This window comes from Equus przewalskii, chromosome 29 (genome assembly GCF_037783145.1).
Source record: "Equus przewalskii isolate Varuska chromosome 29, EquPr2, whole genome shotgun sequence".
Lineage (NCBI taxonomy): Eukaryota > Metazoa > Chordata > Mammalia > Perissodactyla > Equidae > Equus > Equus przewalskii.
Genome location: NC_091859.1, coordinates 9,255,946 through 9,281,719, shown reverse-complemented (window position 1 = coordinate 9,281,719; position 25,774 = coordinate 9,255,946). Strand labels below are relative to the sequence as shown.

Below are 25,774 nucleotides of genomic sequence, written 5' to 3'. Positions count from 1 at the left end.
AAAATGAAGGTGAAACCTCAATTCATGAAACATTTAAAAGCAAAATTTCTCTGGGAAGTCAGAGCGTAGAGTCTAGAACAGACTGGAACACTGTTCACTGGCCTTTCTGCTGTCCCCTCAGATGGCCCCAGAGGCTAACTCTGGGAAATGTAGGTTTCAGAGTAGACAGCTTTAAAATTATGTCCTTTAGCCTCTTTTCCCAAGATGATTATTATGAATCTCAGTCACTATATTCTGCGTTGTTGCATATGTTTTCTATTATGTAATCTAAGAATTAACCGTGAATAAAATCATTAGTGATTACCTCTATAATCACTATAGCAACATGTGATTATCACTATAATCATGTTTAAAGCAACATGATTATGCTTATTTCCTTCAATTCAAAATTTTTAAATGACCAAGTGTAAGTGAAATTAATTTTGACTTTTAATACTATTCTCTTAACAAAATCATCATGCATTGTGCAACGTTCATTAATAATTATCCTATTAGATCATACATTTTATGTTGTGTTCTATTTCTACTGAAATTATTAAATTTTCTAAGAGAACGCATAAAATTTGCATTATATTTTTAATTCAGTAACTTGTTATATGATAGAAATGAAATTTACTTTTAAAGTGTTTTATGAACCTTGTGTTAGACTCAGGTTTATGCTTCTTTGATGCTACCTGTGGAATAACCTGAGGTTATCATTAGATACTATGTAAATCTGCAATGTTTTGAGGTAGAAGTCATTAATAAGTATTAGTGACTTTTATCTGTAAGGTAATTACATTTTCTGTTAAATCCAATAGCTGCTACTGGAGCATTTGGAGTGCCTTGTGTCACGACATGAAAGGTCACTAAGAATGACGGTGGTAAAACGACAAGCCCAGTCCCCCTCGGGAGTTTCCAGCGAAGTCGAGGTTCTCAAGGCGCTGAAATCTTTGTTTGAGCACCACAAGGCCTTGGATGAAAAGGTATAGTATTGTGAAAGGATCCCTACAATTTTACGTGTCAATTACACCTCAATAAAGGCGAAGTTAAAAAAATAACAAATTTTATCTACTGTTTTTAAAAAGTATAGTTTTGGCAAAAGATTTCAAGCTTGATGGTGCTTTTGTCATCAGCATCAAGCTCCTTGTCTTCATCCATGGTTTACCTGACTCCTGAAGTAAATCAGTTCAGAGGTTCATGTTTGAATTATATGAAAACCGTTCTTTAAAAATGTAACTGGATTATTGTGTGTATATTGGTAATATTCATAACCATGTTTGGTTTTTTTTTTAATACCACTGAATCTATGGCTTGTCAACTATTATGGCTCATTATGGTCCTAGTCCGGGTGGCCGTTTGAAGTTTAATATCGTCGTTCCGCCTCCCTCTCGCTCGCTCTCTGTCTCTCACTCTTGCCGCCCCACTCCTCTCTGAAATGCATGTCTATAGATGCCAACATAGGAGACCACTAACTGACAGTTAAACATATCTTGAACTGTAATTTGGATGCACTTTAACCTTTAGAGATTTATATTAGAAGCATAAGATATTTTTTTAGGTCTCTAATACCTTAGTTCTGAATATACATTTTTAACAGTCTCTGCATATAACAGCATGAAGTATTAGCAGAAAAACTGGCTTAAGGTCTTTTTTAAAGTAGCTGTAAGCTTCTCTTAGCTGTTACTCAAATAAGTTCTACTGACATAAAGAAGCCAATATGATGATAATATCCTTTGAAGATTAGTAAGGCTTATGACATGATTTCAATTTTGTGAAATTTCAAAGAACAAACTTTTTAAAATTAATAAAGCTTTAGGATTTTGTAGAGTGGGAATTGGGGCGCTTCACTGTAAAGTATCTGACGAGTTCTGAGCGTTAAAATTCAAACCAGGGATTATTACCCAGTTACATCTAGGCTTTGAGCGTGCAGACGCTTCTGCTCTGCTTCATATTTATGTACATAGATATTTTTATCATTGGTCTTTCAGATGTTCTTAAAGCAAGGGATTATATGGCGTGTGCGCATAAAAATAACTATAATTCTGTATTCTAGATTATTAAGAAGAAATTGTGTCTTATTTTTTATTTTAGCCATGAGAGGCAACTAGTTTATGAATAATTTTGAATAAAACAGAAATGGACATTATGTAGAGATCTCTGATAAAAATAATATCAAATAATATCAAATAATCATTTAATATATTTAATGTTTAGTTTCCTATTACATTCCCTTTCTTACTACAAAAGTGCATTGTCAAGAGTTTGCAATACTTTATATTTGTGAAATATCTATTATGTGTCAGACTCCTTGACAGACATTTGGCACACAGTGATAGATAAGACATTGCCCCCACAACTGAAGAGTTCATAGTTAGTGCTGGAGATTCACATGTCAATAAGGAGTCACGATAAGAAAAGATATGTACAATGAAATACTACCAACTTTACAGTAGAGGGTAAAGAGAAAGTTGTGACTAACCCTGCTTGAGAAAGTGATGAGAAATTCAAGGACATCTTCACACAGGGGGAGACATTTGATCTGGGTATTAAAGAATGTGTAAGAGTTTTTCAAGCAGAGAAATAAAGATACTCTAAGCAGCAGGACCAATATGGACCAATAAAATAACCCAAAGCAATAAGAAGAGCATGGCCTGTTCAGAGAAATTTAACAGTTTTGAATGACTTGAGTGAAGGTACTTGAGAATGTGTGATTTTAAATGTTCTCTCTAAGCACTCCGACATCACTTAGTGAGAGATGCTTTTCAGGAAGAATGAACAGTATTTAAGACAACCTGATAGCTGTGAGTACATTTAAGAAGAAAATAGTTGTTGCAGAACTTAGAGTCTGGAAATAATTTACTATATCGAAGTTCAGTGAGCTTAGCAGAACTAAATGAAGCATTTTAAACTGTGGCCCTAGGAGCTACAATAGTATTTATTAACTCACCAGAAGTGCCTGGACATTGGTGAGTTCAGGGGCAAATGAACTGATTGTCAACTAAGTAATGCTGAACAGCCTAAAGGAAAAGCATGTGAGCTTGGGCTCTGGAGTTGGACAGATCTGGACAAGTGGCTTAACTTCTCTAAGCATCTGTTTCCTTTTCTTTTCAGTGAGGAGAATAATGGTACCTACCTCACAGAGTTGTCATGAGGGTTAAATTGTGATCTGACATGTAAAGCTCTTAGCCAGTGCTTAGCATATCGCAAATGCTCAGTGAATGTTAATGAATACTATTATTAACATGCATAAATTTCAGCATTTAACAAAACTTTCAAACTAAGCAAAGAAGTTGGTATCCTTGTTGATCCATATGCTTGTTTTAAATAGTATTTCATTTAGTTGTTGAGAGATTATCATGTACCCAAGCACCTTCAAAGACAATTTCCTTAACTGAGAATAGCTCTCAGCTTCTCATAGGGATAGAAAGGGGTGGGGAGACAGACCTATAAACAAGCAATTATAATATTCTAATTTAAGTGCTATAGGTATTATGTTATAATATATAGAAGATCAGAAGAAGATGCAATTACTAGTCTTGAGGACAGGAAAATACCAACTTTACAGTAGAGGGTAAAGTTACACATGAAGAGCTAAATATAGCATAAAAGACTGAGCATTGCTGTGGACAATTACAGTGACTGGCAGTCTTCATTATTGATGCCCTTTTTTATACATCCACAGAGTTTATAGAGTAGAATTGTTACAATTAGCAAAGACCAACAGTAAACTGAGTTTATAGGGTAGAATTGTTACAATTACCAAAGACCAGCAGTAATTTTAACATCATTCTCCAATATGTTTACCAATTCTGTGGCTGGACGAAATGAGAAATATACATGGGTTTTGCAACACAGATATAATTTACTATTTTTTTAAAAAGGTACATTGGAAATGCATGGGAAATAGAACCAAAAAACAGAGTATATACACACTCCACATATATTTTCACGATCCAATATCACAGTGCCAAAACAAGATTTGAACTTCTGGGCTAAGGAGATTTCCACACAGTGTTTTCTGTTACAGGATTGGTCATTCCAAAATGAAACCCTGTTATATCTTATTTTCAGTTTGGAATGTCTACTTCTTCCACCAAAGTCCCTCTTCATCCTGAAACACATTTGTCATTTTTAGGTACTTATTTTATTTTAAATCCTCAGGTATAAAATTTCTGTTGCCTTGAAACATCTTTTGGGGAAAAAACTTATCTTTAATTATTTTTCATACCATTATGAAGAAAATAGGTATAACAGATGAAATTAGAAATAAAAAATTCTAGATGTATATAAATAATATATTTTGAGAGTTACACTGTAGCTCTACAAATAAGCAGTCAATACATTATAAAGCCTATGCAGACCAAAGATTAATTGATCATGATTAAATAGTAAAAGATCAGAAAAAGTTAAGTGTAGAGCCAAGGCTACCAATTGCATACTTACATTTAGGGAAAAAAATTACAATTTTTTCATGGTATATAAATCATGTCTAGATAACTTCACAAGAACAGCAGATCCAACATGAAAAATAAAAGTAATTATGGCATTCTGCTGGTGCTATGCACAGAGCAGAGCAAAAAGCTAAAATGCTGTCAGAGATCCTATTTTTCCCTACCAGTGGAGTTCCAACTGCAGACAAGGTAAAATGTTAGGATTCTTTATAACCTGGAAAGCTTACACCTTTGGAACCTAGCCTTTTTCTTTTTACTAAATTGAACAGAGATTAGTGTGAAATTAATTGCATATGAAGAGAATAATTCATTCTCATATAAACTTGAATAAAGCATTCATATCATGCTAGCATCAATTTTTACATTTATAACATTAATTAAAAATATATTCAGAAAATTGGTTCTTTTTCTTATAATGACAGCTTTAGATTCATTACTTTGTGGGTAATCTCAAATTGTAAATGCTATTCTAAATTTATTGAGGGGTGATTCTATTTTCATATTGTTTCATAAGCTTGATGACTTTTACTCCTTGAAGTCTCAATGTAATGAGAATACAATTGCTTGACTTATGGAAGATAGAGAACAGTTTGGAACAATTTCTATGATTTTCAGTTTAGCAAAGAAAGTTAGGAAGATATTTTAACATACAAGATAGCCTGGTTTCAGCCATTCCTTATTTGACTTGAGTGACACTTTTAGAAACGTTCTAGTGTATCAGTATGTTTTTTACAATATGGTACCTTAGCCTCTTCACAGAGCTCTAGATGTGATCTGATCAGTGTTTGGACAGTGAAGTCATTGACTTATATTTGGACCATTTCATAATGCTGTTCTCATCAACCAGGATTCCTGGACGTTTTTCAGAACAGCTGTATTTTATGGTTGGTATTTTAGGAAGCAGGCATAAAACCTTTCAATCATCCCTGTTAAATGTTGAGCACGCTTTCGGAGATCTTTGTTGGTACCTGCACTCCTCATGTGAGCAGTCCTCATTGCCATGCTTTCCGGATGTTTGCCTCTTTTGCATCTATCCAAGCCGTTCATAAAAACGTCTTCCCCAAGTCAAATCATCAAAGATTTCCTTCTGAGTAACTCTGGCTCAGTTATTAATCAGCATTAGCTTTATGCGCTTTTTATGAACAACTGGATATTTGTCTAACAGTACTGGTACCTGGCGGTTCAGCTGGCATACCTAAATATCACGAAAGATCCTGTGTAATTGTCTTTAATATCAAATGTCCACTTAGGTATGTATTACTAATTTTCAGAGAATTTCAGCATAACTAAATATGATTGATACGAAGCTCCACTTTGTACTTATTCTTTCTCGTTCAACATATTTCAGGAGTTAGGTGTACCCAGTCGCTCCAACATATATCAATTATCATTATATAACATGAAAATATGATTGAGATTTTTAAAAATTCCTAATTAGATTCTACTCTAATAGGACATTAGTGTGATTTTTTTGTTTGTTTGCTAGTTGGAAAACAATGTCATAACTCTAACTTTAAAATTATGTATGTTTTCATGGGCCGGCCTGGTGGCGCAGTGGTCAAGTTGCACACCTTACGCTTCCGTGGCCGGGGATTCGCCAGTTCGGATCCTGGGTGCGGACATGGCACCGCTTAGCAAGCCATGTTGTGGTAGGCATCCTACATATAAAGTGGAGGAAGATGGGCACGGATGTTAGCTCAGGGCCAGTCTTCCTCAGCAAAAAGAGGAGGATTGGCAGCAGATATTAGCTCAGGGCTAATCTTCCTCAAAAAAATTTAAAAAATAAAATAAAATTATGTATGTTTTCATATATTTAACCTATATTCCAACATAAAATCTTACTAAAGAAAAGAAAAATAACGTTCTTTAAAACATATCAATAAATTAATAGAATTAAAGTTTATAAAAATGTAATGGTATATTAAAATGCATATACACATAACAAATACTGTGACATTTCCATGGAAAATATCTATGTTAATTCATAAATAATCAAAAACTCACCATGAATTGCATCTTAACTTGAAGTTGTAAAGTTTGTTGATTTTTTTCTTATGAAAAATTAAGGCTTTGGAGTCATTCATGTTAATTCAGTCAAATTTCTTTCTCTGAATTTTTTTGTAGATGTAATATTTTTTACATGATAAACATATTTATCTCTTTTGCTAAACGTAATACAGGGCATACCTAGAGATCTGAACATATAATAACCAAAACAATTTTACAAGTTTTAAGAAAGCAAAAATTAAAGAAATACTTCTTTGAGTTTCATTTATGTCTGAAACATTTGTAAATCATAATTATTTTCAAACTAAATATGCAGAGTCTTTGGCTCTACAATATAGGCTGGCTTAACCTTCCGTATCTGGAAGCTAGTTAGGAATTCCCAGAGTAATTAAGTACTTTCCAATTCCTCAATAACAATGTGGACCTCTAATTAATACAAAACATATGAGCAATGGACAACATTTTTCAGATTCTAGGAATCCTTTGCTTTTAGACAAATCATTTTTGAAGTTAGGTAGTAAATGCCACATGAAGACTCAGTTGTTGTTTTAAAGAAGTAGAGAGAAAGTTTCTTGCCTACATCAACAGCTAATTAGTGACTGTTTTTCAGATGAATTCATAATATACTTTTGAACTTTGCCTCCACTTACTGTGACGCATAATTCACAATGAGATGGGTCAATCTCCAACCCCGTTGGAAATTCTATCGTTGAAACACTAGAAGGATTTGCTTACAAGGAAGTGCCTTGATCCAGTGGTACTATGAGGTGACAACGTATTCATAGTATTCATGAGCATTTAGGGCTATAAATACTTTAATAATTTGCCAAATGTGACTGTTTCTGATAATGCTAATGGATTCAGCACAGTTTAATATGTATGGGATGTACATTACTGCACATATTTTGGTTTTTCTTCTAGGTAAGGGAGCGACTGAGGGTTTCTTTAGAAAGAGTCTCTGCACTGGAAGAAGAACTAGCTGCTGCTAATCAGGAGGTAACACACCAACTTTCTCCTCTTTTGAGGTGCAATATTGCTAACATTACAGCCCTTGTGTTTCACAGCACTTTTATTAAAACTGTCACAAAAAATAAATTACATTCTGTATATGCCACTGAACAAGGCCTATTGAAACGAGTTACCAGAGTGGTATTTTCTGATTCCTAGTGCTGCAGATCTGTCACTAGGAGACTAAAGGAAAATTATCAAGAGCTAGTGGCATATGAGCTAGTGAGATGGGATTTAGAGAGACTGCAATCAGAATGCCAGTCTTCCCAGGAAGTAAAACACAGCTCCAAAATTGGAAAACATGGCAAATATCTGTTCAACTTAGAAAATGTTGCAAATGAAGTTAACTCCTTGGAGGGATAAATATATTTCCCCTCAGGTCTTTATTATTCTTGTCTTCTAAAAGCATTGTGCTCATGTTTAGTGGCATTGTTGAATCCACTTCTTTTGTTCTCTTTCGTGACTCTAAGAAAGTATTCTATAATTATGTCTGAGATTTAAAGAGTTGAAGATTTTACTTCTTTTGGTTATTGCTGCACAAATGAGCTTGGGTCATTAGACAAGATATATACATATATATAGTTATATATATATAAAACAAAATCTGCATAGCCCACTAAAATAGCCCCATCTCTCTCTGACGTTTATTTACATCATTACCTTTTTTTCCAGATATTTACTCCCATAATGTAAATATTGGTATGACTAGTAGTGGACATACTAAAACAATTCAGCAAAATCTACTTTTAAATAATTAAAGAAGTGGGAAGCTAATGTCATTAATTTTAAATTTTTATTAGGGATTCTTAACAAAATAATATTTACACACATTATACACACAAACCAATACACATTTTCAAACGATGCTAAAAACCTTGTCCTGTACAATCTCCCTTGTTCTTTCAAATAAACTAGGCCAATTTAATGAGCTTATACGTGCTTTTGTTTGTTCTAGGTTTAACAATTTAAACTTGTGACACAATGGCCTTTTAATTATTGGAAGAATGAGTTCCATGTGAATTAAAGGCTAGCGATGCTAAAAGCATAAATGGTGGCATCACAGTTTACAAAAACAGAGAGAGCTTTTTGGTGACCAGATCAGCTTAGTAAACTGGATGGTTTAAAAAAAAAAAGGAAATAAGAAATTGGCATATCTCAGTCATCATAAAAGAAAAGAATCCCTGAGGTAATGGGTAATGACAAGAAGAACTTAGTCCATTTATGAGAGAGAATAGATAAAGTATCTATAAAGTGAGTGTAATTATTCCTAGAAGGTTCAGGAAGAAAATATTAAGTGTTTATTCATTTTGTATTTTAGCGTTATTAATTTTAATTTTTATATATGTTTAATTATATGTTTATTTTGGGTGCGTCCCTCAAAATATTTTATTGATAACGGTAAACAAAGAGAAGGTTTGGTCACTACTAATATAAAAGGCTTGCTTAATATGTCAGTTTCCACTTCTCTTAAATGAAAGAGTGGTGAGACCACTTGGCCAAAGTACTTACACTAAAATAAAAATGTTCCATAAGTTCAAGTGAGGCTGTGAAAATTTGCCCCAGAAATGATAACTGAATGGTTCAATTATATATAAAATAGGAGAACAATACTTGAGAGAATAAAATTGGAGGAAAGATTTTTGACTGTTGTCTTTAATATGATTTTAGCCCTCAAATATTATTGTAGTCTCTGGTAGGTAGTGTAGTACATTTGATTGCTTGTACATAGATTAAAGAAGTTTTAAATCATTAACACTACTTTCCAGCTACTGCAGCCTGTCTCAATGTTTTTGTTTTGTTTTAAGTCATTTGTATAAGTACAAAGAAAATAATTGTGTGCTCATTATTAACTTCAATAGATTTTGTTTTCGATTGTAATTAATTTCCATGTGGCTTAACCTGAATCCTATTCAGAAAGTCACAGATCCAGCAAAAATATAAAAAATAAAAGTTACTTTAGTTTTCTAGTAATAAGTTGTTTATAAATGATAAGTGAGTTTTTATAGAATACATAGGAAAAGTCAACTTTTACTTCATTGAAATTTCATAATGAATAGTAAAAAAAAAAATCAGAACACACCTACACTGTGAGTTCTCAATTCTTTGTAGTAACAACAATTATTAAAAGAAATCTCTTTAAGTCAGTCATCATGTATTGATGATATCAAGATGCATTTAGAAAGCTGATAAAATAAGTTTAGAAAAATTTATACTATTGGCAGCTTTAGAAAGGGGAACTAGATCAAGTGTGGATCTTAGAGGACATAATTCAAGAAAATATTTCAGAAAATAACAGCAAATATTTAGAGAAGAAACAAAACAAAACAATTTAAGAGCACATTCTTAAGAGCTAAACAAAAATTTGTAAGATAGACAAAAACAATGAAGCATTAGAACAAAAGTCTTACATATGACTAAATGAGGAAGGGGTTGGGGAAAATTTCGCTTGATGCTTCAGATTTTGACTTAAAATTAAAATGTATTTACAAGTGTTTCTTATAGTTCAAATCCATTTGGTTCCTGAGTTCGTATAGTAAGCTTGTTTGATTCCAGAGTTTCTGCTTGTGAGAATGACAGTTCAGATAGCAAGGATTTTATCCAATATTTTTTTGAATTATTTTAGTTCCTAAATTCAGAAAGGCATAATCAGACAGCAGGGGTTCAAACTGCCAGTAATAATACCTTGAGATATTTATGCATATATACACATGAGGAGTCTGAAAAGATGATACAGTAGAGTTTATTCTATCATCATTGTATTATTTTAATAGAATTTATTCTATCATCTATACATCATTATTTTCTTTCTGTCTCTCTGTTTCTGTCTCTTTCTCTCTCTCTTTGTCCCATTCTCACTGATGATTTTGGAGTTATCATCCTTTGACATCTTTTCTTTACATAATCTCTCCCATGGAGGCCTCATTAATTTCTTATCCATCCAAGGCTTCGACCATTCCTTCTGTGGAAAAGAAACCAAAATCCATAGCTCAAAGTTCATGCTCTTTTCTGAGCTCCACAAAAAAGTTTTAAAGTTGGTTTGGCATCTCCACAGGGCTTTGCTAATGGTTGTATAGATTGTTCTCTGCCACAGGTGTCCAGTGGCAGGTGGGTGGGCAAAGAGGGGTAAAATCCAGCTCAGAGTCTGCTAATCAAAATATGCACGAGAGGAACTGTAACCACCTATAGTGGGCAATTTTTCTAATTTACACGAAGGCACCATCTGTGCTGGTGGGCCTGGATATCCACCGGGTTTTTCCGAGTGTCTCCCTAGATTCTCTATGGCAGTTTAATGCGATGAAATAAGTAGTCTATTAAAAAGAAGATGAGATAACTATATATGCTGTTCCGGAAAAAGCTGCAAAACATTCTACTATATGAAAAGGAAGAAGTTGCATAGAATGACCCCAATTTTGTACAAATACAGGTAATAGTAATATATGATTATGGGACTAGAAAAAAAGTTTTAGATATAAATACCAGGCTGTTATTATTAGTTGTCTCTGGTGTTTGCAAGTATATGTACTATATATTTCTTTAGTGTTTGAATTTTTCGTAAATTTTCATGATAAACAAATAAAATAATAAAGATATTTCAGTCAGATAACTATCCATTATAGATAATTCTATTGAACTCTTAATAACAATAACTAATATTTACTGAGTGCTTTAGATCTGTAGGCACTATGCTAAATACATATGTATCAACAGAATACTGGAAGTCAAGTACTACTGTTATTTTACAGATGAGCCCAGACAGGTTGTTTCTCCTAATGTATCACTATTCTCTGCTACTTGAAAATATGGTTATCTTTGAATTTGTCTTAACTCTCTGCATTCAGGTTGTTCTAATCCATATATTTAACTGTGTCCACAATCTACCCCACATCCATTTACCCTCATCTTTTTCCGGATATGTTAAAACCACCATAGTTCAGATCTTCATTAATTCTCACCTAGAATATTATAATAGGTTTTTATCTATTCTTGTCTCCTATCTCTTTCTGCTATATAATTCTTCAAGGATAAACAGGCTAAGCAGAGTTCCAACATATTGATTATTTTTCCTAATATTTTCTCATATGTAATATGTATTTCAATGTAATATATACCATATTAATATATTAATCACATAATACAATATGTATTTCTATATGTTAATAACATAATGATGTATATTACTAGACCTGTAATATACCATCAAGAATTTCTTTAATGGCCCTAACCTAAAAATCCACCTTTAGCTCCCGCTACCCCTACTGCCCTGAATCGTTGTAATGTCTTGTTAAATTAGATTACTCATTGTTTTGAAAGCAGCCAACATTTTGCCTGACTCTAAATCTTACTTATGCTAATGTCTCTCTTGGAATGCCTCCACAACCCCAATTCACCCATTGAAATCATACTTCCTCATTTAAATTCAAGTTCAGACATTATCTTTTTAATGAAATCTTTTATGATTTCTTGCCTACAGTCATTGCTCCTTAGTTTACGTTGCTAGAGCTCATTGCTTCAGCATTTATTATGACTGTTCAACAAGTACGAGAGTTAGTTCTATACCTGTCTAAATCTAAGCTGTTAGCTCCCTGAAAAAGTGGACTGTGTCTTGCTTACTTGTGTTTATTTCACTCAGTACAGTGACATGAGCCTTGCAATCAATATGTATTTGTCAAATTGCATTGTATAGAGTTTGTTCTCACCAGTATGTTCACATTGTTCCTTGATTAGTCCCTTAATAGATAGTTTGAACAGTCTTAGGCATGTTCAAGAAGAGCAATACATTGATCTCAGGCATTAAATGATCAAGATGTTTGTTCTTTCAGAATATGACTATTGAGCAACTGCCATGTGCAGAAAGTTCTATGAGTCTCTGACAGGGAGGAATAGGAAAAATAAAATGATAAAAGAAACATTACTCAAATTTTCATGTAATTTTCCCCTCTAGTAACGGAGACATATATAAACTATAAGTAAGATGTAATTTAGTGCAAAACGAAATAAATGCAAAATAGAGGCCCAAACAAAGTACAAACAAGCAGTGAGGAGAAGAGTATTTATTTTGAACCAAAGGATCAGAGAAGGCTTCACCCTTGAAGGAACACTACGATTTGGCTTCAAAACTGTGGAAAAACATTTTAAGCTGAGCAGACTATGATTAATAAAATCTGAAATTGCCTGTTTCAAGAATAATGGATGATATTATATTGGTAAGAATCAAGGTGTGAAAAGAGTAGAAGAGGAGGGTGGAGAGGTTGATGGGACTCGGATTCTAGAGGACCCTGAATGCCGCGTTCAAAATTTGGAATTCATACTGTATGAAATGAGAAAGCACTGAAGGTATAGTTTTGTTTTGGTTTTGGACTTTGTTTGTTTTTTGTAATTTTTGGGTTTTTTGGCTTTTTTGGTAAAGTACAAACTACTGAAGTATGTTTTTCTTTTCTTTTTGTAAAGTGTGGGGATAGGATGGAGTAGAGCTGGAAGGTTGACAGAATCTGCCAGTGCTGACTGACATAATGATCGATATGTGATTGTGATCATGACACATCAATTCAGCAAACATTTATTGGGCATCTTCTATTTGCCAGGCATTGTGTTACGTACCGGGTATAAATATATAACTAAAACTCAGATATTAGTAAAGCAATGGTTCTTCTCTCAAGTTTATTATGGGAGCGAGCATGGTAAAAAGTAATTGTAGTGAGGAGCTATTATTTAATGGGTGTGGAGTTTCACTTTGGGAAAATGAAAAAATTCTGAAGATGAGTGGTGGTGATGGTTGCATAATAATGTGAATGTACTTACTGCTACTGAACTGTACACTTAAAAATGGTTAAAATGGTAAAATTTATGTTATGTATATTTTATCACAATAAAAAAGTAGATAACACGATATGACTAAAGTGAAAATGAAAGTAAGTACAAGGATTAGTAGTACCACGAAAGAGAGTAGTTAATTCTATGGGCATGAATGAGGAAAAGCAGATGGTATACAAAAATTTTCCTAGAGAAATCTTGCCATTTGCAACAACATGGGTGAAATTTGAGGGCGTTAAGTAAGTGAAATAACTCAGAGAAAGACAAACGCTGTAGGATCTCATTTTTATGTAGAATCTAAAAATGTTGAACTCACAGAAACAGGGTAGATTAGTGGTTGCCAGGGGCTGGGGAAGTGGGGGGAATGGGGAGATATTGGTCAAAGAATACAAACTTTCGGTTATAAAATGAGTAAGATTAGGGAATGTAATGTACAATATGGTAACTATCGTTAACAATATTGTATATTTGAAATTTTCTGAGAGTAGATCTTAAATGTGTCTTCACCAGGCACTCAGAAAAATGGTAACTATGTGAGTTAATGGACGTATTATCTAATTTTATTGTGGTAATCATTTCTCTCTCTGTATATATATCAAATATTCACATTTTGTACCTTATACTTACACAATGTTATTTGTCAATTACATCTAAATAAAGCTGAAAAAATATTTTCAGATCTTCCTAAAGGAAAACAAAGTGTACCTAGAATTTGGAGGGTGACTGCAAAGAGTTTATCAAATAGATTTGGAGGAAGAAAAGGGTAGCAGGCAGGTGCGGAGATAGGCTTGAGGCTGTAGAGGCAGGCAAATCTGAGTTAGGGATGGCTGCAGCTCGGGCTTCATCCTGTAGTCAACAGTGAGCCAACAAGAGACTTTTAGGAGGGAAGGAGATGATCAGATTTTCAATTTTGCAAGCCAGTGGCACCTCCAAAAGTTAAAGGTAAAAAGCGTCTATGATAGTCAAGGGGACCGTGTGTATAGTTGAGATTTGTAAAAATCATTATGAAATTTTGGAAAAAAACAAGGGGCTAATGTCAGAAAATATTGAACTCTGTAGAGTCTCGCCTTTCTTATGGTCTTTTAGTAATGGAAAATATAGATATAAATGAAAGAATCAAAACAACCTTGTAAATAAATATATACACGTGATGAAAATTTGCTGTCATTTTCTGTCTCCTTGAACAGCCCCCCAGAGGCAGATTGTATTGTTAATGCTGAATGCATTTTCCAGGCCATTGTCCTGAAAAAGTGAGTCCTGATTCTTTAGACATGGAAAATATAATAACGTCTTTATTTCTTGCAGAGTATTTTTGTTACCGCCTAAAATTGGAAAACAACAAAAAAAATGTACAATAAAGGGAAGTGCAAAGCGGAATAAATAGATTACACCTTAACAATGTGTTCTCCTTTAGCAGAAGCCCACATACTTTTTTAATTATTTAATTAAACCAGACAAAATGGATTATTCAGAAGCTGGAGTAAAAATTCAATTGACAGACTAATTTTCATTGAACACACAGGTGCGCTTATTTTAAAAGCTTTTCTACATGATTGTGTTATACATAAAAAGAATTGGCATGTTTAGTTGTAGGCTGAACTATATTTTGTATATTGCTTTCATTCTATGTTTGTTTACTCTAACCACTGAATTTACCAACTTTAAATTAGAATTTTCTTAAGGAAATTAGCATTTCCTTTACGTCATCTACAACCAGCCTTATCCCTGAAGTCTAATTTCCTCAGGAAAAATTAAAGAACTTTCAGAGGCAAATCATTTATCTTTCATATTCTTAAGAATATTGGATCATGGTGGTGAGAGGCATGAGAAGCAGGAAATTGACATTTTGGAGGTTTATAAGACCACGGACCTTGGCCATCACTTTAAATGCATTACACTATTTAATCATCACAACAGTCCTTTAAGTTGGGTTAATAACCAGTACTCTGTTGAATTCATGGAAATTAATGGACACCTGGAAAACGTGCATAGATACAGGCAAAGGTGGAATCTACCCAGAAGCAAATAAAAGGCTGAAAAAGAGCAATCAGAGATGTGAGACTCAAATGAGTCAAGAGTATTGAAGCAAAACAGAGATAGAGATAAAGAGAAAGAGAGTTTTAAGTGTAAGGATTGGAGGTGATTGACAGTGTCACATGTTTCTTGAATGCCTGTAGGATTATATCTAATAAGAGGTGATTAGATTTAAAATTAGAAAGTCACTGGAGGGCCGGCCTGGTGGTTCAGTGGTTAAGTTCTCATGTTCCACTTAGCAGACTGCGGTTCGCCAGTTCAGATCCCGGGTGTGCACATGGCACTATTTGGCACGCCATGCTGTGGTAGGCATCCCACATATAAGGTAGAGGAAGATGGGCACAGATGTTAGTTCAGGGCCAGGCTTCCTCAGCAAAAAGAGGAAGACTGGCAGTAGTTAGCTCAGTGCTAATCTTCCTCAAAAAGCAAAAAAAAAGAAAGTCGCTGGAAATGTTTGCAAAGACAGTTTCAATAAATTATAATGGAAGGAGAATAGCTGTAATGACAAGAATTTATGAGTCAATTAGAAGTTTAAAAATGGGAGAGGGTGAGTAATACTCGAGAAATTTGGCAAAAAGGAGAAGGGAGGGTAAAAGCTGAATAAGTAGGCAGTATTCAGAGATAGTTCATTGAAAATGCTAACAGCCAATGGAAAGAAAGAAGGAAGAAACAAAGGAAAAGGGATTATCGATGGACAACACAGTAGAGGATAAGCATGGTTTCAAGGTCAATCACAAGTAGTAGAAGGAGAACAGAGTGTAATGTCGAGATGAATGAAGATTTTTATTTGGAGAAGGAAAAAGACAGAAATTTTATCAGAGAGATTCTTCCCAAGGAAACGGGTCATCTGATAAGGGAGGTGGGAAAGAAGTTACCTTTTATGAGTTTAAGGAGATTGAGAACAAGACAATGTAGAATATGGAAAGGAACCAATAAGGCTAAGCAAGGAAATTTTAGTGTGACGTGGTAGACCCAAAGGAGATTGTCATTAAGTTACCCCAGCAAATTAAATAAGGCCAGTTTCCACAGCACTTCCCAACTGAAACAACATGGATTCTTCCACAGTATTTCCTTGTCTAAATCTATGAAGTTATGTTAGTCATCCTAATTTGAAAGGAAGAGATACAAACATGAAATTAAAGTTGTCTCAGATCACTTTGGCCACTTCAAATAAATCCATAGGTGAAATGTTTCTCCAAAAACTTGACAGGGCCAAAAGTCAGGAAGCTTCTGAAATCATGAGCAACTCAGCTATATTTAAATAATTTGAAACAAATCTCATAGCTGAAAATGATCCAGAAAAACACGTGGAAAGTGGGAGAGTTGTTGAAGTAGTACCTATTAAAGGAATTTTCTCTGGGGAATTAATAGCAATATATATCTGAAGTTACAGGATCACTTATTTGGAGAGTTAATGAAATGACCAACTCATTTTTCTCTTCAAATTAAAACTGCCATTTCAGTGATTGGAAAGCTCCAGATGTACAAAAAGAGACCATTGCAAAAGTACTTGAGTTAAATTATTTCAGAATCCTAAAACTGATAATTATTTATCTTGGTAGACCCTTTGCCAATTACTCATTTCTTGGTTCTTTTCATTCAATTTCCTTTCCAGTTTTATGAGATAAAAGCAGATTTAATTTTTTGTGTCTATCCTTGCCTTTATAAAAACAGTTAATCTTACAACTTTCCAATTTCCTGTATGTTTCTGTATACCACATATTCTAGTTCAGCTAATTAGCTTATTTTCATCATTAGTAAATGTGTGAAACTATTTTCATCATTAGTGAATTCCCTGACCAACTTTGAATTAACACTCTAATAGAAAGTCAAATACAGGTTTTTTGTTCTATTAGCATTTGATGAAAGTCACCGTGGCCAAACTTGCCAGAGAATAGTATTTGTTTAATGACAACAGTGTCTGCATAAGGTAATGACATCCTTGCAGCTCCAAACTTAGATTCCTTGAAGACTATGTAAAACTGTCTCAAGTGATGTTTTCAGCCTGCCTGCGAACTGTTGTGACTTTCCGATAGAGTCACTTACTGGAAACCTATTCTTCCTGTTGGAAGTTTATAATTTTTGGTTAGAAAATTGTATAGTTCCTAATTGATTTTATTTCATGGAAGAGTTTAATGATAGTTGAACAAAGTCCTTTTTTGCCTTATATTGATAAACTCCAAGTTTCAGTGTTGTCAAACTGGTAGCTATTCTTGAAGGCCTACAATTTCTTATTATGTCTCTTGGATATCCTTTATGATGATCCTGCGTTGTAAAGATAAGTGTAGGAACTGTAAATTACCCAAGTTATTATCATTAATAGAAAATATCTTCTTTGCTGTTGGTAATAGCACTGTTCCAATACAAAGACTCTTTCCCAAATAAAAGGAAATCAAGATGTCTTACAAGAGCGTTTGTTAAAACCCAACAAAGGAAAGAGAGCCGAAGAAATTGCCATTTGCTACTTCCACTACTTTTGCTGTTTCCAAGACCTGTATGGAACAATTATTTAAAATATAGTGAAAATTATCTTTTGTTGTATATGAGATATTTGAAGTCTGTTTGCAAATCTTTTCAGACTCTCTTTCCTGTTTTGATTAGAATCTTTTCTTTGATGAAAGCAAAGAATTTGTTTTTCTTGTAATAGAAGAAATGGTTATTTTATCTTTGCAAGTAGAGATTATGAACTGCTTTTTTTCTCTCTCTATTAATAACAAGATCATTATTGATATTAACACTTTGATCATAAGCATTATAAATTGACCCATTTCATTTTACCTGTGTATTACTCGTCTGGTCTTATGAATTTTAAAGCTAACAATTTAAGAAAGATAACTTATCTTCTAAAAAATTTAAGTGGACTACTGAAATTTATTGAGTAAAAAGGTATAAAGTAAAACAAAAAGACATTTTTTTTAAGTCAAAAGATTCCAGTTTGAGTCCTATATATATCATATATCAATTCCGTAATCCCTGGCAATTTATTTAACCTCTCCGAACCTGAATTTTCTCATCTTTGAGATGAAAACTAATAAATTTTGGACTGGCCTATCTTTCAAAGAAGTCATGATATTTGGATGAGATAGTATACATGGAAGCACATTGTAAACTTGTACTAAAGTTGCATTGCTATTACTAGTCTCAAAAGGACAATATCAGCTAGTTATTAGTTGAGTAGAAGAAAAGTCTTTTCTGTTGACAATTTAAACTTGCTGATAAACAAGATAACAGTACCTTATTTTATACACGGGACTACATCTCCTGTTATTGGATAAACAAATACCTTATTTGTTCATAGGATGATTCTGTAGCACTGCATGCATTTCATAAATGATTTTGCCATTCACTTATTTAGGCAGTAGGTAAAAATAATAGCGCCTACAATTTGGGGGGAGATTATTGTGTACCTGGCACTATGCTAAGCGCTATATACCCCCCCCAAATGCACACACATACTTTTCAGTTAATCATCACAATTAACTAGAGAAAAGTGTAACTATTACTACTAGCATTTTGCAAATGAGGAAACTGAGGCCTGGAGGAACTCAGTGAATTGTTTTGCGTGTTATCACTAGTCGGAAGGAATGCAAAGCCAGGATATCGGACTCCAGACATGAGTGTTTGCCAGTGGCCACTAGATCATGTTCACCACCCAAAGTCTAATCATAATCCATCACCAGAAATTGGAATATAATGATGTGCACCTGAAATTTTTATAATGTTATAAACCAATGTTACCTCAATAGAAATAAATAATCTAGAATATACTATAAAAAAGTGAATTGAGTTAACATGATTATTAAATACATGAGAAAATACCATGCTAGTCTCCGACTCACAGTATCTGAATATATATCCAAAATATTGTTAATTTTTATTGTTCTTTAATACCTCAACTTGTCACTCACTGCTCAAAATTATGCTTATTTTATGCTTTGATTATAAATCTTTTGTAGTTGCAGTCCTATATTTAAGAATATGTCACAATAGTTTTGTAGGATTTCATACCCAAGAATATTCCTAAAATTATTCTCAAAAGAAAAAGTAGCCACTAGGCTGTCTGACCTTTCTCTTAACAACAAAATTTCTTTATGTATGAAAACTGTATCTGTAAATCAAGTTTACCTTCTACCAATTACTTAAATTCATCATCACATCTTCACATTTGTTATATTTCTATGGGTTATTTCAAGGTTCATAGCTTCATTATATTGACAGACAGATAAAACAAGTAACTAAATTAATATGGACTCTGATTTACGTTTCATGCATGACTGAGCTGACATCCAACCGTGAGTTGCCTTGCCTTACTGGGTATTTGCGCTAGAATATTAAGCTCCATCTGTCCATCATGACCACCTCATAGCAAAGACTCCAGTCCAACATGGTCCTCAAACCAAGGCGTTCAACTATCTTTGCACACTTCTGACCACAATGGCAGGAAACCCTAATGATTATTGAATTTACTGCTGAGGTCCGTACCCCCTTGAAATTTAAGGTAGCTCATTCACTTAATATCAGAATTACGCTCATCACAAGGAGCCTGCATAATTTTGGACACACTTCCTGTAACAACCAAAGCAATTTTATCTGTGCAAGTACATCAATTCAATATAGTACTTCTAAAATATATAGCTGGCTCCAAATCATAAAATTCCTTTGCATAATTTGCTTTTATCCTTTCTTACTGATAGAGTTTAATCACACTTTTTATTGGCTCAACACATACACACAATGACTTCTATCTTTGGATTGAAGCGCCTGCCACAGTTGTCACCACTTCTAGCCAGCAGGATATGGAAGAGGATCAAGAAGCATATAAGGATAATTTTTAGAATCATGATAAGGAAGTATCATGAATGATTTTTGCTCACATCTCTTTGAACAAAACTTGGTCTCACAGTCACTCTAAACTGTAAAAGAGAGCAGCAAGTGCAATCTCTATTTGGGTGGCCAAATGCAGGAGTTCTATTGCTAAAGAGTGGGAGAATGGATATTAATGTGCAACATATAGCATCTAGAACACATGGAATATAAAGAATGCTTGGAATTCAACAGTGAATTTACTAAAGTCATATAAAAATATATTTACAAATATCACTAGCTTTCCCGCACCAGCAGTAAATTAAATAGAAATGAAAAGTAACAAAATCAAAATAATAAAAATTGAAGACCATGAAAAATGACTAATCAAAAATGTATGCAAGGAGCCGGCCAGGAGGCGCAGCAGTTAAGTTTGCATGTTCTACTTCGGCGGCCCGGGGTTTGCTGGTTTGGATCCCGGGTGTGGACATATCACCGCTTGGCAAGCCATGCTGTGGCAGGCATCCCATGTATAAAGCAGCTCAGGGCCAGTCTTCCTCAGCAAAAAGAGGAGGATTGGCAGCATATGTTAGCTCAGGGCTAATCTTCCTCAAAAAGAAAAACTGTATGCAAGGATAATAATTTAAGACTTTATATTTAGCAGAAACAGCATTCATTCAACAAACATTTATTAAAACAGCTACAATAGTAACTAATACTTATATAGTACCTACAGCACGAGAGGCCCTCTTCTAAGTGTTTTCTACATTTTGACTCATTTTTTCTTCACATTAGTAACCTTTAGGGCTGTTATTACAAACATCATCATTTACAGAAAAGGAAATTGAAGCACAGAGGAGGTAAATAATTTGTTAATGTTCATATCGACAGAAAGTGGTAGAACCGGAAATCTACTTCATAGTTCATGCCCTTAATCGCGCTCTATCCTATCTATTGCACAGGTACCAAGCACAGCTTGGGGCCTTGAAGACACATAACAGTAACCAAGCCAGAAGTAACCCCTGCCCTCAAAGAGTGTATATTGGAAACATATAAATTTAAAAATAATTTTAGGGAGCAGATAAACTCTATGAAATAAATTACACAGAGCTATGGATAGAGAGTATTGCAAATATAACCCATACTTATTTTCTAAATTTTTTGTGTCAAATCAGTTCTTTCTTTTGTAATATTATTAATCGATGTCACCATGTCATGTAAAACATTCCTGCTTAGATGTTACTATACCAAAGAACATATGAAAAAACACATTTATTCCATCAAGTAATCACATTTTCAGGGATCATTGATCCTGTTTCTACTGATTTAAATGACATTAGAAGCAATATGTGAAAGTGAATAAACAGCCTAAGTCTAAAAATCAGGAAATAGAGTTGTGCCGACTTTCACTGGGTTCAGTGGAGCAGTTTTTAAAAAAAGAGATGAACCTGAGCCACCACATCACGGGTCAGCAAACTTTTCTGTAAAGGTCCAGCTAGTAAATATCTCAGGCTGTGACAAGATGGCCTGTGTCACTGCTACTCCGCCATTGGAGAGTGAAAGCGGTCACGGGCAATTATATAAACAAATGAGCTTGACCATGTTCCAATAAAAATGTATTTAGGGTCACCGGAAATTTAATTTCTTTTAACATTCATGTGTCACAAAGTATTATTTTTCTTTAGATTTTTTTTAATGGTTCAGAAATGTATAAGCCATTTTTAGCTTGCAGGCCTGACAGAAACAGCCAGGCTGCAGGCTGGAGTGGCTCCCCCTGCCCAGACGGCCACTGAGGTCACATCCCAGAGGCTCCCTCTGCCACAGGCTGGGCTGCACTGGAAGACTCCATGCACATTGGTCCTCATGGAAGAGTGTGTAATGGTCACTCTGAAGTTTACTAAAATCAAGATTCATTAAAATGGAGTCTGCATTTTTAAGAAACATCATAGGTGATTTTGATGCAAGTGAGTTTGAACTGCCAATAAGAGCCTTGGCCTAAAAATAACATAAATGTAGAACACAGAACTACTATTGCACAAAATTGGGATCTCTTGCCCAATGCACGTAAAAAAAAAAAAAAAAAAAAAAAAAAAACCATTAATTACAGCATCAGCTTTCAGGAAAAGAAAACAGCTTTATTCTTCAAGATCAATCTGCAGGGAGACGGGGGGGTGTGCCCTCAGATCTGTCTCCCCACTTCAGGATTGGGGGCAAAATTTAAGAGGTTAGGGAGCACAGACTGGCATGGGGAAATGCTGGCCAGACAGGTTTTGATTGGTGGGCTTCAAACATTAATGGTAAGGTTCTAAACATTTATGATGAGGTGGGAAGGAATTTTAACACCAGGTCTTCCTGAATGACACATGCCTCACTTCTGATAAGAGTCTGACTTTGAAGTTCCAGTCACGTCCTGGTCCTTTGGTTCCATGGGGAGGAGGATCTTTGGTTCTTCGGTCATTTCAGGTCAAGATTTCTTCTTCTGTGCATGCTCTGGCTGTGTGACTTTGCAAATCTCCTGGAAGACTATTTCTTTCTTTTTTTTTTTTTGGTAAGGTTGGCACCTGAGCTAACAACTGTTGCCAATCTTCTTTTTTTTTTTAATTGCTTTTTCTCCCCAAATCCCCCCAGTACATAGTTGTATATTTTTTAGTTGTGGGTCCTTCTAGCTGTGGCATGTGGGACGCTGCCTCAACATGACTTGATGAGCAGTGCCATGTCCGCGCCAGGATCCGAACCAGCGAAACCCTGGGCCGCTGAAGCGGAACATGCAAACTTAACCACTCGGACCCAGGGCAGCCTCCTGGAAGACTATTTCTTTTTTTTTTTTTTTTTTTAAAGATTTTATTTTTTTCCTTTTTCTCCCCAAAGCCCCTCTGGTACATAGTTGTATATTCTTCGTTGTGGGTCCTTCTAGTTGTGGTATGTGGGACGCTGCCTCAGCGTGGTCTGATGAGCAGTGCCATGTCCGCGCCCAGGATTCGAACCAACGAAACACTGGGCCGCCTGCAGCGGAGTGCGCGAACTTAACCACTCTGCCACGGGGCCAGCCCTGGAAGACTATTTCTTAATTACTCTGTTGATAAGATGGGGTCAGTTGAACTGGATCTGGAGGGCCCATGGCTACAGACTCCAACAACTGAAGATCACAAAACAGTGAGATAAATATGATACCAGAAATAAGAAGGAGAAAAACATACGAAATACTCTATGAAAAGTGGAGAGTAAGGAGTAGGTAGAAGTTAGTGTGGGCAAGTGAGGGGAAAGTGGTGAGTATAAAACCTTCATTCTATATAGAATACTTTTAATTGGGTGCTGTGGATATATCCTGCCCTGGCTAAGAAAAGAAGTCTGAGGACAAGAAAGGAAAGGAGCAAATACCCTGCCGACAGGAGCTGTAATTCCTGCCCAGGGAATTTACTTTCTCCCTAAGTGGTTCTGCATTTGCTGGCTCTGTGACTTTAGGTAATTTCTTTATCCTCTTTGCCTCAATTAGCTCAACTCTAATAATAGAACTTAGAAGGTTGTGAGGTTTGAATGAGTTAATATTGTAAAGAGCTTAAAACGTGCTTGGCACAAACTATCTTTCAGTAGATATTATTGTTATTGATGGTGATGAGGTCATTGTTTTCTTTTTAGCAGTGATATTATCCTTCTTTCAAAGATGATTGGACTGAGATCCAGGAGGTGGAGTGTGGGTCCCACAGTGGGACTGACTAGGTGGCAATTTGTTGGGGACAGGAAGAGGTTTATCATTCATTCTCTGTAAACTGCATTTTCTTCATCCATAAAAATAAAAATATAAAGGCCATATAATTTCTGGTCGCTTCCCATACTGACATTTTGTATTGTGTACACATTTAAAAATCACATTAAAATAAAATTGAAATACGTGCCAATGAATATAACACATGATTATTACCATTAGAACCCAAGCAAATGGATTGCTTTAAAATGAATTGTTAAGAATAATGGGTTTAGTATGCTTCTTTTGTTATTTCTAAGGAAGGAACTAAATGAATAAATCCTTTTTATTTCCCTGGCTTGCTTTTTTACATGCAAGAATGACTAATGGATATTGTTTCTGCTTTTTACATTTTCTCAAGTACTTTTCAAGCACTTTGAAATGTTTTTCTTTCCCTTAAGACTCTTTCCCTCAGCATAACAGAGCTGAAAAGAATTGCTCCAGGACACAGCCTATAATTTTGTCACTTCTGCAGTGATTGGGGAAAAAAAAAAAGAACCCAGAAAACTCAAGTGTATACTTACAGTGTTAGCCATGCCTGGCTGAGGAGGCCAAATTTTATGGTGCTGAAAGGGGAATACAGTCCATCTTCACAGAGATTAATTTTATTGTTTCATATACTTTTTGGCCACTTCTATTTTTGAAGTGTTATTGAGGTATAATTGATACACCAAAAAATGCACATATTTAATGTATACATTTTGATGAGTTTGGACATATGCATATACTCATGATGCCATCACCACAGAATCAAGGTACTAAACATATCACCTCCCAAAATGTGCTGTGTTCCTTCGTTTTTGTTTTTATTTTTACTTTTGTTTTTGTCATAACACTTAACCTGAGATCTATCCTCTCTTAAAAAATGATTAAAGAAAACAATTTAGATGCTACAAACCAACTTTATTTAACACTTCATGAAGGGAAGTCTATCTGGGAACTATGAAATGAGACAGAAGGCAAGAAGTGTTCCTAGGATAAAGAATAAAGAACAAGGAAGAGAAAAATAAAAAACACCTGATCAACTTGGGCCATATAGTCAATCTTGGGGTGAGAAGGCTCAGGCCTGGCTTGGCTTTGGGGCTTGGCTGACTGGAGATACTGCAATTCTGGTCAAGCGGGCGTTCACAAGGACATGAAAGTTAGCAAAGTTCCAGTTGGCACCCGGGCAGGAGTGCTCCACCATAGGCCTAGAAAGTTATTTCAACAGTCCTTAGCACGTATTTTAAAGTGCACAATACCTTATTGTTAACCCTAGGCACCATGTTGAAGAGCAGATCTCTAGAACGTTTTCATCTTGCATACTGAAACTTTGTACTCCTTGAACAACTCCCCAGTCCTCCCTTCCCCTGACCCCCTGAATACACCAGATCTCTTGTCTGATCTCGGAAGCAAAGCAGGGTCCAGGCCTGGTTAATACTTGGATCAGAAAGGTTAATGTGACATTTTAAAAGATTCAAATATTTGTTGCTGGAAATATAGCACGTTTGCCTTATTAAAATACAACATTTCATTCTAAAACATCCAAAAATTTCTGATAGCAGATGAGCCACACTTGAATAAAGGGATGACAGAGAAATTAGTCCTATGTAGATTCACCTTTATTAATTTAATAATCAATATTTGATCAAAGCATTTTAATAGTTCTTAGTATACATAAAGTAACTAAAGTAGAAACTCTTATTCATGTCTTAACACATTTCATAAGAAATAAACATTTATTGAGACTTTTGAAGACAGAGACTCCTCATTCACAGCGCACTTGCTGCTCTGTAAACTGATGTGTAGGGACCCACTGGCTATTCAGTTTGCCGTGACTCTCTTCTCAGCATAACTCTCTCTCTCATTTTTGCTTTTCTTTTTTTTTGGAAGGAAAAAAAGGCGAAAAGGAGGGATAAATACTGCAGTCGTTGTCCTGCCCTTAGCTGAGGGCCAA

General features: G+C 34.9%; 1 protein-coding gene across 50 annotated transcripts in view; it reads left to right on the top strand.

Moving 5' to 3' along the window:
• PPFIA2 (PTPRF interacting protein alpha 2) overlaps positions 1 to 25,774 on the top strand; it is a 454,616-nt gene that overhangs the window by 279,045 nt on the left and 149,797 nt on the right. For 40 of the 50 annotated variants that reach the window (XM_070599410.1, XM_070599421.1, XM_070599415.1 and 37 more), the window contains 2 exons: positions 801 to 965; positions 7,362 to 7,436. In XM_070599410.1, the coding sequence (XP_070455511.1) occupies positions 801 to 965; positions 7,362 to 7,436 (240 nt within the window). The remainder of the gene's footprint in view (positions 1 to 800; positions 966 to 7,361; positions 7,437 to 25,774) is intronic. The other 10 variants (XM_070599427.1, XM_070599428.1, XM_070599425.1 and 7 more) reach the window with 1 other exon arrangement.